This window comes from Carettochelys insculpta, chromosome 1 (genome assembly GCF_033958435.1).
Source record: "Carettochelys insculpta isolate YL-2023 chromosome 1, ASM3395843v1, whole genome shotgun sequence".
Classification (NCBI taxonomy): domain Eukaryota; kingdom Metazoa; phylum Chordata; order Testudines; family Carettochelyidae; genus Carettochelys; species Carettochelys insculpta.
In genome coordinates, this window is record NC_134137.1 from 346,831,501 (window position 1) to 346,844,497 (window position 12,997).

The 12,997-nt window shown below is 37.9% G+C and overlaps 1 protein-coding gene across 2 annotated transcripts in view; it reads right to left on the reverse strand.

Annotated features, from left to right (window-relative positions):
* TAFA5 (TAFA chemokine like family member 5) overlaps positions 1-12,997 on the reverse strand; it is a 458,659-nt gene that overhangs the window by 292,681 nt on the left and 152,981 nt on the right. For both annotated transcript variants that reach the window (XM_074984133.1, XM_074984134.1), the window contains exon 2: positions 1,369-1,518. In XM_074984133.1, coding sequence (XP_074840234.1) covers positions 1,369-1,518 — 150 coding nt within the window. The remainder of the gene's footprint in view (positions 1-1,368; positions 1,519-12,997) is intronic.

A 12,997-nucleotide genomic window follows, 5' to 3' on the forward strand; every position in this document is an offset into this window, starting at 1 on the left:
CTTCGACGTCTCGCCGCCTAACGTCGATTTCAACTTCGAAATAGCGCCCAACACGTGTAGACGTGACGGGCGCTATTTCGAAGTTACTGCCGCTACTTCAAAGTAGCGTGCACGTGTAGACGCAGCCATTGGGTAATAGCATACAATGTTGAATTACCCAATTTGTAAAAAATGGGCACGTGAGATGTTCAGGAATAAATAAGGTGGTCACTAAAAATTCATTTCTTAATTTCACAATGAAACTATATGTTACTGCAAATTGGGAGGAAGTAAATTATTGGAAATGGCATCCCACAATCCATAAAAGAGATGGCTGAGAAGATTAATTTACTGACAATAGTGAAAGCAAGCTACAGAAATAAAAAAATGTGATATTCTGTGCTTAGCTTTGTGGCTAGGCACCAAAATCCCCGTTAAGCTATCTTCTTTGGCAGCCAGTGGGAGAGATCTAATTCTGATCTAATAGTATGCAATATTTTCATTTGAGAACTCTAGCTAATAGATGAGTTATTTTTCAAAGGTGATCCTTATTGTCTCCTTACAGATGCATCTTTCTTTGTTGCTCTTAACACAGTCTAGTACAAAAATGCCATGTACAACTATTTTCACATATACTTAGCATCATTATTTCTTCTAACTGGTTTTTAAGACGTTTACCTCAGCAAGCTTACAATGAAGACTGCACCACTGCTAATGTTTTACTTAGCCTGTAAGACAGCAGTTCATTTGCTTCACAAAATTATTTCAAAGTGAAATATTTCCATACCTCCCTCTACATCAGCATTTTTGCAGGCTGCAGGCTCTGCACAGCCACTGCATCTGCAGTGAATCATACATAATGAACATTTTAATGAAAGAAGAAATACTATGCGTGTAAGGTACATACATATATTTCCAACAGTATTATTACCACTTTTTTTTAAGAACACTAACTTTCATGCAGGAGTGGTCATATTAGCTTCAAATGTATTAAATCCTTGAGTCTAGATTACAATTACATTTTCAGTTTCACAAAAATAAAACAAAAAGTCATTCTAGACTGATCATGGGTTTCAGTATAATTCTAACTGAAACACAGAATATATTAGTGCAAAGTTATTAACATTACCAAACTAAATCAGAAATCAAGATGGTAAAGAACAAAAATGCTGCTGATTCACTGTCCTCCTGAAAAAAATTATGTTATTAATGAGTAATTCTTGGTATTGAAGATTCCTATCGTAACATCACAAAACTAACTAACTGTGGCAGTTTAGCTGACACATATAATAATGGTGGCTAGACAAAATCTTTATTATTTAAATAAACAATTACATGTGATAACTTTTGTGCTGATAGGTACTGATTGAATGGATCTTTGCCTCTTACCATCCACGCAGGCTGGCCTTGCTCTTGTTGTACCGGCAATCTGTCCTTTTTTACAGGCACAGCGAGCTGTCTGTCGGGCTATAGTCCTTCGGGGCTGACTGCTATCTCTGTCCAAAGTAACAATCTCACATGTACCTGCAGCCAGTTGACCTGGAAAAAGAACCAGGAACAGGTACCAGAGTCACTGAGTGCACTACAGGCAATCTATTACAACTGAATAGAGCCATGGCCCCATGTCACAGCAGACACTCCACAACAAATTGGAAGCCAGCTGATGGATATAAAAAAAACTGAGATTCCATACAATTTTTCTTTCTAGTAGACATCTGAGAACCTTGCAAACTGGTTCTGTCAGAAAATGTTTATTGTTCTATAAAAACAGCAGAGCTAGGGTCAAACAGATTACATTTATGTTAAGGTGGCGTAAAGGAACTTTGCAGCAATAAAAACGTGGCATTGTGTATACATGTATGGAAAACAAATGTTTGAAAATACTTCAGGCAAAGATCAGGAAATATCTGTATGGAGTGCCCTTCTATGAATGCAAATCTTAATTACAGGATTTTTCTTTGAAAATCCAGCTTTATAAGAGAGCATTTGAAAGTTTAAGCAGATTTTTCAATCCCTTAATTTAGCTTCCATCCCTTCACAATAAAACAGAAAAGCAACTGCACACCTAATTCCTACTTGATATTACCCTGTGATCCTTTCCTATACAAGTCATGCTATCAACTTCCAAACCACATTAAGATTGAATGACCAAGCAGCAGGTATGTATCAAAATATAGAACTGTGTGATATCCTACCCTAGCTATAAACGTTTCCTTGATCTATATTGTTTTCTCTAGAAATACAAAGAAAATATCCAGTTTGATTCTGGAATTTCATACATGTACTAGAATAGATAAAGGAAGTAACAGAAAATAGTTTTTTTGGTGCAAGCTTTGCCAAAACTGAATCTTGAATGTTTAAAATGTCACATTCCTTTTGAAGGTGTTGATAATATGACACTAGTAAAGGCAAATGTTAAATTTTGCAAGCAAGTGAGACACATTATAGTTATTACAGTGGTTAATAAGGTTGAAAAACAGACATTTTTCACCAGGCAGGTAGTATTATTTCTCTCTTCTATATTTTATGTTACAGTGCAAGATAGCACATTTAGTTGGTCTTCTACTTGCATGCAATCAATTACAACCATTTGCGTGAACATGTGCAAAAATTCATCTGAAATTTATAAGCTAACTACACCTAGTTCTCAGAATACTTGAGCTGAAATAAATGCCAACCCTACTGTGCTGTGCAATTTCAACAATGTTTCTAGTAAATGGTTTTAGGACTACTGGACACTTAATTGTTTCTTGTCAGGTGAATCTTACAATGTAAGGTGCACAATTAAGCAAGCAGTTAAAAACGGTCGTATCTGACCTTTTACTATCACTTTTCCATAAAAATGAAACCCCTTATTTCACAAAAAGCTATCTAAAAATGATAAATTCAAATGACATCTAAATGATTAAAATAATATTGCCATTTTTTCTACATATAATACAATTTTTATCAGTAGATTCTTGCCCTTAGTGTTCCTGGCTTATGCTTCATCACCATGCCACCTGGGAAACATGCATGAGATTTTCGAAACTGTAATAGGAGCCCATCCACATACTTGGACTGATTCACCAATGAGTTGCTCAAATTTTATCTAGGTGAAGCTCCTTTATTTCAGTTATTTATACTAGGGAAAAACTACAATAACACTGATGAATCTGGAGCATAACTTTCGACAGACTACTCCATCTATATTTATGCAGTGATCTTTCTGTGCCAGTATGTACTGGTATGGCATACCGTCACCTTTTTTCAGAGCTGAGCAGGAGCAGCAGCTGGAGCCCTGGAGCTCTGTGGCAGTGCAGGGCTGGAAGCCAAAGCCCCCAAAGCGTCGCAGCAGCGCGGGGGCTGGGAGGCTGCAATGGGGCTGGGAGGCAAAGCCCTCATGGCCCACGGCAGAGCGGGGCTGGGAGTTTGAACCCACACCGCCCCTTCAGCAGCCCCAGTCACAGGAATCGGTGGGAGAGGGAGGGAAGGTGAGGAGCCAGACGAGTTCCTCTTTTTTCACCAAAAAGCACTGCATTTAAGTATCTATAGTAATCTATTTAAAGACATGTAAAAATATGTAGGAGCATTCAGCACCATATTATCCAGTTAAATTAAATTTGCATAGGGAGATTTTTAGAGGATTTCATGAACCTTCTTTTCTTCCTTCCTTGGTTGAGATGCATTTTTCTCACGTATTTCATATTCATTTTTAAATATTTTATTTGTTTGCTGCTTCTACCTTTATTTTTCTCTCCCATTAATTTGGTTAAGGTGAGTCAGCTTTTTCAAAACAGGAAGCCTCTGGAGATTAAATTGGGTGAAAAGTCACACTCTTAAAAAAATGGAAAAACTCCTATTTCTTATACATCTTGTCCTTCTTTGTGAGAACTGCATTGTCCCAAAGGAATGAAAATACATTAATGAGCTATGTGTGGAGATAGAGTCATTGATGTGGCTACAGCTTGATCCTTGATCAGTTTAAAGATTATCACTGAGGCCCTGGAGTGAAAATAGAAAAAGAATGAAAGCCAGTGGGGAGCTGGCAGGGGTGAGGGTTGGGGGGAGGGGAAAAGCATAGAGGTGAGGAGCTTACAATGACCCAATCCACTCAGGTGATATGGGTTAACCTATTTTGGACAAGTGAAGATTCTCCACTGTTGCAACCCTCAATCCAACATGCAGTAAGTACAGTAATCCAGTCTTGGGAACGTCTCTACAAAACACTGTGGCAAAAGCCTCATATGTGGGAGGAAAGGAATAAACTTCCTAGCAAGGTGAAGAGGGAAACCTACTTTCTAGACTAAGCACATTATGATGAATGGGGAGAGTGCCAATAAGCCAGCTCATTCATTGACTCAGTTCTCCCTTTGGAGCCATTTCAGAGCTAGAAATGCAGAGATAGCAAAATCTAAAATGGGTAAAACTCTTTAAAAAAAGGCTGTTCTTCTGTAATGCTTATTTTTAATTTTGACCCACAGAAATCATAAATATTCACAACTTTAGTCATGGAAATTGTGAGAATGCAGCACCTTTTTAAAAAAATGGTTACTGTTCAATTCTGCAACTGTTCCCTGTATAAGAGTCCTATCCAGGTCAATGACAATTGTGTGAATGCATGCATACAAGCTGTGTAACATGGAGGAAAAAGGAAATCTTAATATTTATTTCAAAATAGCACCTACATTCTTTAAAAAATATAAAATAAAATGGCAGTTTGTAAATGTAACAAAGATTTTTATCCCCAGGTTATTTTTGGCATGCTAGTTTGCAATCTCATCAAGACAAGCATGTACTTCAAAAAGCCCAGAAATTTAATGTGCACGTCATACAAGCAAGAGACCACCTTTTGTAGATGGTTGATAGTCTTCATCATATAGTGATTGCATCCAAGAAATGCATATTTCTGTTCTCTGCCACAGAATAAAGCAATCCATTTAAAAGAAAGTCTGCTGTGATTATAACAAATGTGACATAGTTTTAAATTTTTCTCTTACATACTTTGAAAAGCAGTAAAGTTCATTTTTTCCCTAACACAGAAATGCAGATGGAAACAACACCGGAACCTTCTAATATGAAACAAGCAGAACCTGATCTACAGGGCTTGCTTTTGCTAAGGATTTTAGCTTCTGTATTCATCCAAGAACTTTAATTCTGAATTGCACATGCAGGCTTATATTATAGTTTCGCTGAATAATTTTTCCATGCACCACCAATTTGATGCCTAGCAACACAAGCTCTTTTTAGTTCAAAATGCATAAAGGTAGATGTTATTAAAAATCTTGGCTAGATTCAGCTTCTGTCTGATTTGAAACAACTGCTGGCATTGTATTGAATCAGATTGTAATACATTCTGCACTTTGTGACTGAAATATTGAAGTCTTCAAAACAGGTCAAATCCTGATGCTGAGCACCGGCTGAAATAAACGGGAGTTCTTAGTGGCTTAGCATTTCTCAATCCTGGTATCATTTGTCTCAGAGATATTTGATCTATTATTCAGCATAATCTAGAATCCAAATCTTTTAGTGAAACATAGAAATGATGAACTTGTTTAGGAAAAGCAGTGCATGCTGGGATTATTCAGGCATGCCACATTAGTAAATTATTTTGTTAGTCTCTAAAGTGATACTGGACTGCTTTTTTGTTTTCATAGTATATAGACTAGCATGGCTCTCTCTCTGTTACTGTTTCCTGCTGCTTACGACTGTGCTGATGATCAAAGTTCGCAAGGATTAATCTGTCACTGTTACTGTAAAAAAAATAAATAAAAGGAATTACTTTAAATAGTTCCTTCATTACAAATTTATCCTATAGTGGTGCCATGAGCTAAAAAGCATTGGATGCCTGTGACTCAGGTTTTGGGGCTCTGTGGTCTCTTACAGGATCTTGTTGAGTTACATACGCAGGGTCAAATTCTGCTCTTATTTACATCAGTTTGAAACTGGAGTTTAACTTCAATTTCAACAAAACTACTCTGAAGTTACAGTAGTATACAAAACTATAATTTGGCCCTTATTAAGAAGTTTTTCATCTAAAAGCTTTGTATGGGCCACAAGTAAATATAATTAATTAACAAATGAGAAATCTGATGAAGGTCTCTTATTCTAAGAATCTGGTTGAACTGTTTTCACAGTAATGCAGCCATGAAACAGGACAGTATGTCCTTAAAGTAACCACTAATGTTGTTGTCATTTTCAGACTACTACTTTTTAACTAGGGTGTATGGGTGTACAGGGAGGGGTAGTACCTCTGTTGGAGGGACTTGTCGTACCCTTTCGGGGGTAGTCCGTCCACTTTGATCCCCGTCTGTCACTCAGCTCTCACTTGTGGCTCCAAGTAGCTGCAGCATGGGCAGCAGCCACACCCTGGGCAATGGCTTCGACAGGCCGGCCAAACCAGGTGAGTGTAACCGATAGGGCTCAAACCCTTGGTGAATTTTCGGATGTGCCTACCCAACATGTGAAGTCAGTTCCAGCGGACTGGGTGGAAAAGATCATTTACATCCAACGGCCAAGAAGGCGGTTCTGCAACACTTTGTGGAAAGTGAAGGGCTTGACAAGGCACAAAAGACGTCAAGGCCATCCACTGCAACCAAAGAAGTTACCAGTAGTGACAATTCTACGTACCACTGGTGCCTGGCTTCCAAGGTCGAGAGAGTGGGATTGCTCCCGTGCAACAGCTCTACCACTTAAAAAGCTTACACGCACAGGTCCTTTGTCATCATCGGATCGATGGTCTACCATTATTATTATTACTTTTTAACTACTTCACATGTATAAGGAGTATAAGAGTAGAACTGTCATCCTACTCATTCTGAAATAAGCAGTCAATTTTAATTAAAGGAAGGATCCTCACAGCTGGATAATTGTATAGTCCAAAAAAAGTTTATAGTGTAACAGGTCTTCAAGATTAATTCAATGCATTATTTTATCTTCTTGTGGAATTATTTTTAAAGTAAGTGCAGTATTATGCTAACCCTGAATATGGTACTCCCATTTTGCATTATTTGCTTAGTGATGCTGGTTTGAAACTTAACTCTATCTATTTTTGTATAAAACTTAACTCTATTTATTTTTGTATATTGTACTGTCTTTTGTTCCCTGCCTTCAACAATGTAATTAAAAGGAAAATAAATGCAGATAATATCTCGACAAATAACTTCAGCTCAAAAGACCTCTTTCCATAGCCATTCCAATGCCTAAACTTTTGCTGATGCCAAAAATGAACTCACAGCCAGACAGGCCTCAGAAATCAAGGCATTGATGGATTAAAGGCTGCAGAAACAATACCTTCAGATGTTTATCATGTTCAATCTGTTTCCTGTTCAGCACATTATTTTCAAAAGTAATTGACAATGGTGAAGTATTTGGACACAGCAGTGTTAAATCTCAGACTCCCGCACAGTCACATGTCCAAATTAATATATTTGGCAGTAGATTATATTCTCAGCAAAGAGGAAAGTAACAGTTTGGAGCATTCTGTTGAGGAACAAAATTATGCAGTGCTGTGGCAGAGGGCATACACATAATAACTGTCCATGTCATAGAGCCACCATAGTAGACAGGATAAGCTTTCCTGGTTGGTGGTATTTTGCCATGAGTCAGATTCATCCTACTGTTGCATACACAAAAGTAGATATCTGTGTTTGTAAGGAACATGTAGTCAGGTCTCCCACACTGGCATTTCCTGATGAGTGGACTAGGACAGGCGAGCAATGGCAACACTACAAATAACCCTTCTACTCCCCGTTATTATCAGGAATATTATAGCCACTCCTTTTGTGAGTCTAATCATGGGGGCAAACTGTTTGTCCCCGAAAAGCACCCACACACAGATGGTCAGATACGATTTGCTCCTCCAGCCCTCACGTAAGTCTTATGAGGAATAAAGACAGCCAAGGGAAAACTCCTCTTAGTCTTCAGAATAATTCCCCTCAGTGATGATTCCTCAAGTCATTGTTCTTTGTAAGTTCCCTTGATCTTATTTAGAAAGTGAGCCTAAAACAACCCTCTAAATGTGGAAATCATGCACCCAGTACTACTAGCAACAAAAGCAAATGAAAAGGAATACCTGGGTTCTGCCCTTTACAGAAATAATATATCCATGCACAACACTGTGGATTCCAAATCTCATCAATACAAGCTGCTATGAGAAAGAATCTGAGAGGGAAGTACACAATACTGATGCTGTACACAATACAGATTTCAGTTAATCTGTGCCCAACACCTCCAGCAGTACCAAAAAAGAAAACAAATGCAAGAATGCAGGCTTTAATGGAGCCATGAAGATACACCAATTGAGGAACTGGTTGACAGAAGGCTCTCCTTTTAAAAACTATGAGAAACCACACAAACTATCCCATAACCTCTCATTAGCAGTCTGACACTATTAAAATAAACCCGTCTTGCTGCCAAAATCAACAGCCACAAGAGAAAAACCATGGGGGCTCTTATATAAGTGAGGCTATTTCTCTGAGGAAAGCTGAAGAGCAAGAAGTGGTAGTTCTTCCTAAATATCCAGTAACACTTGTTTAAATCATCAGCAGCTTGTTGAGAAGAAGCAAGTCTGCTGTCTTCAGGAAATGTCACTGCAGGGAATATGAAAGTGGTTTGAAGGAACATGGATATAAAGTCAATCGTCCAAAACACATAGCCAATGTACATTTTGACCTGTCAGATGCCGTTCTGCTTTTCAATCTGGAAAGCAACTGCCATTCCAATATCACAAACAAACCCTACAGACCCACAACACAGACTCTAAAAGCCCATGTGAATGCTCTTCTTGATTAGGTAAATATTTCAGTCTTCTTGGATTTACCACAGTGATGGGATTATTAATCTGTCCTGATCTCGTAGTGGTCATACAGGAGAAAAACAAACAAACAAACCTCAACAGGGCAGAATTTTTTTTTTATTTCATTACATTTTGTCAGTCTTTTTTTGCATGAAAAAGGGCTGAAAAATAGTAACATTAGGTTTCTGATTTAGAAAGTTATATCCTACACTACATAGACTGTGGCATCACTATTGCGTTGCTCTGGAACACAAGGAAATCAGAAGGCCAAACTGGGCAGTTGAGAACAATTGCTGGCTAATGAGGTTCTGTCTTAGTAAGTTATCATGGTGTAAAGAATAACTAGGAATGCAACAACAACAAAAAATCAAATGACCTGATTTTTGGAGCTGTTGCAGTAGCAAGAATGGTTGTCACACAAAATCACCTACACTGCTATCGCTAACAGATTTTAGTGTAATCTTCAAAATAAACACAATTTTTATGAGGTGAAACAACAGCACTGCTCCTTATCCCATTTCTTCACAAACACTGAAGATTCACTGGGTATCAAAGTAGCAGATTCTAGGAGCCAAAGCAAGAGATATCATTTCCTGCCTGCCCCACTCACTGCATGGAGAGTTTCTGTCTAAATTAAAAGTAGCTGCTTCAAGACTTTATGCTCTGAACCACTCTGCTTTAGGGACAGGTTCTGGACGTAGCAGCTGATGAAGAAACTCCTGAAAACACAGACGACTTCTGGCTTGGGTAGATATACTCATAGAAGCTCTGCTCAACTCAGGGCACTAAAGGCATGTCCTTGTTCAATTTAAAACTTCAAAGGAAAAAAATGAATTAAAATGTAATAAATCACAACGCATCTCCTTTTCATTGAGCCATGAAACTGCAGGTATTTTTGCACTAATTTAGGAGGCTGATTTTAACTTACCTGTTCAAGGAGTGTTTGATAGCTAGACTTCTTCTATTTCAAATGTATGTGTACCCACAGGGAGACACTTTACACTCAAGATATGCAAGCATTCTGGCTACAAAACTCAGCCATTTCTCTGGCATTCAGCATCTGTTGTCATGCCTGCACAAGCTATGCTTAAGCTTTGGTCATTTTTATCCTTCCTGTTCAAAGGTGTGAAATAGATGCATAGTGATAATCAAAACAGACCTGGATCTTTGCTGCTGCATTTCTATTCTGCTATTCAGAGGGCAAGAACCCCTGCTATACCAGAGATGTGCTCAGCATCACTCAGAAAGTGATGGACAGAGATGTCTTTGAGCTATCTTTGTTCTCCTCCTATGCTCAATCTCACCAAGGCACAGTTTAGTCATTAAAGATATTTAATGAAGTTTCTAGATTGGTCTAAATTGCATAGACTTGCAAGATCTTCAATAGAGCTCAACAGAGCGCCTTACACGTTAGAGACGCTTCCTTCTGCAATGGCACAGCACCTAAGCCTGGGGTGCTAAAAGCCATGCCTGTTAGCCAACATATCTGCCTCCATGCCAGCCAATGAGGACAGCCATTGGCTCAGTGGGTTAGCCCGCTGCACCAAAAAGGGACGGAGCGGAGGGCCAGTGTTTAGTCCCAGAAATCCAAATCCTTTCTTCAATACTCAGGAGGTAGGACAATACAGTTTGGTACATAAAGTTTGGTAAACATCTGTGTTCAGTGCCAGTCTGTCTCATGTTTCAGTTGGGACACAAAACCATTTCTCTTCTGTTCAAAGAGCCCGATCTTTGCCCACTCACAACTCCCACTGACTCCATGTAACTTTTACTGAATAAGGATGTGTTTCTACGTTAAGAAAAAAAAAAGAAATGGTATACACCGGTTCTAAAATTAGTCTCAAGTTACTGAAAAGCTAAAGTCTTACCCTCAGACACAAAAGAATCAAGACATCAAGTTTTCATTTATATTAATGAAAATGATAAGAAATCTTTAAATTCATGACATTGTGCTTCAAAGTTTAAATTAACATTTTTATTTTTCAACCGTTCCCTATCTAATGAGGGCCATCTTGAAACTACTGCTTAGTTTTGCTACTCAACTGAAACTTAAACTGTTCTATAAATTTCCTCACAAATATCCCATAAATAATATTCCTCATCCCAAGCTCCTTAGTAACAAAAGAACTAAAATGAAAACGTTCATTGTTTTGCTTAACTCTTTGAAAAAAAATGTTTGCCAGCTTGCATGAACTGATATTGAGAAAAATGCTAGCCAAGGCATAAAGTACTGCAAGTCTTGTAAAGAGAGAGTATGTATTTAAAAAAAAAAAAAAAAAATTCTGGGCTGCACTGTATGACCCTAAAATTGAAGATACATCATAACAATCTTCTTCTATGGAACATTTAGATATCAGCAGTTTGTGAAGTCTCTGTCTAATTACCTTTATATTAGTAACAAAGAACGAACAAGTCACCATACTTTTTTTTTTTTTTACAAATCTACATAAATGGATGATGAAGCCAGTTTAACTCTGATGCTATGAATCCCTTCATCTAACCCTATGAAAGATAGCACAATATAACCCTAAGCTGCCTGCTCTGGAAAACTTCCATTTACTACATTGAGAACCTTACAAAAGAAGATCCCCAGGATTGGGTCCTGACTGGGTTCTGATTTTGTCTCTTCTATTTTCACCTACCCTTGAGATTTAATGTCAGAATATTGAGTGTGGTCAGAATTTCAGCATGCTAGGTATTTTTTTCTGATTAGTGGCACTTTGCTAAGAAGTCTTCCCTTTTGTGCTATGAATCATGTTAAACACATGTATATAGACCAGCTCTATCAACGCAGACCCTTGTGGCACCAAGAAAGAATGTCTGCCCCGGTTGGAAGTTGTGGCAATGGACGCTTTGGACAGGAATAATTGGGAGCAAGCACAGACCTGAAAGTAAATGGTGGAAGGAGGCACTACACACAGAGAAACTAGGAAGTGCCGGTTCATCATTTCTTACTAGCAGCCTGGTTATGAAGTTTTAAAGTGAAAGTCGTTATGCCCACTGAAAACCTTAAGAGGAGGGTGGCTCTATTACTACCTGTTGTTTAGAATCTCTCTCTGTTGGAATGCAGAGGAACAGATCAATCAGCCTTCAATGGTTTTCAACCGGGCTTTCAAGAGTCTGAATACAAGACAATTACAAGAGAGCAGAAAAGACAGCAAGAACGAGATGTCTCAGCAGATGCATCAAACTCCAAGGTCAGATACACATGGTTACCACATATTGTGCATGTGTATATCAAACATACACAGACACATTTACGAACAATCATCCTGCCCTATTATATTATTATAACAACTAAATTCTCCCTACAGCATTAAAATAGGTTGAATAAAACTTGAGGACAAGCTGATATCAGATCTGAAAAGCTGAAATTAATGCAACAGTAAAAAAGGCTTTTCTGCACATACAATCTTTCATGTAACTGCCCTGAAGCTAAAGCGTATAAAACTTAACGAAAAAGATTTTAATAAGGTACATTTAATTTCTACTTGCATTATACAGCAACCTTTAAATTATCACTTATTATGACGCTGAGATAAATCCAATCATTCTGGGGTTAGGTAAAATATCTTTGGACAAAATAGTCACAAGCATATATTACCTAAGAGATAGCTAAGAGAAGTGAACTGAATGATTAATCACCACTCAAAATGGCTCTCATGCATCATGAGATTTTTGTCTTTTATTTGGGAGGGTGGAGAAGAAGGGGAAGAGACAAACAGTTTGAAATAAACAACTGAATCTCATTTAATCTTAAAATGGTAAACAAATCATTCAAGGAAGCCAGTTTATTTTATGGAAAGATGATCATTAAAGAGGCAGAAATTTCTTACATGGAAATCATGATCTATTGTCAATACAGTGGGTCAACAACAGGTTTGGATATTTAACAGGACTACTTTGCTGAATGAAAGGAGAATGATTAGAAAAAACATAGCCCAGAAGCAACCAACACTGATAAGTAAAGTTTGCAAGACTCAGCCCTAATCCAACTCACAATATCAATAACAGATGGCCTAGTAGATAACCTTCAGAGTTTGATTTCTCACTGATTTTGACAGAATTACACCAACACAAAACTGGAATCACACAGAGGCAAATAAGATTCTGAGACTTTAAAAATGCTTAACAAATGTAATCTGGTCTTCCATTCTGCTCAAACAACTGGATTAAACAAATAAAAATCTTCACTAGTCTTCAGTAAAGATGACTCCAGCTCTTTGAAAGAACAGTTGTACT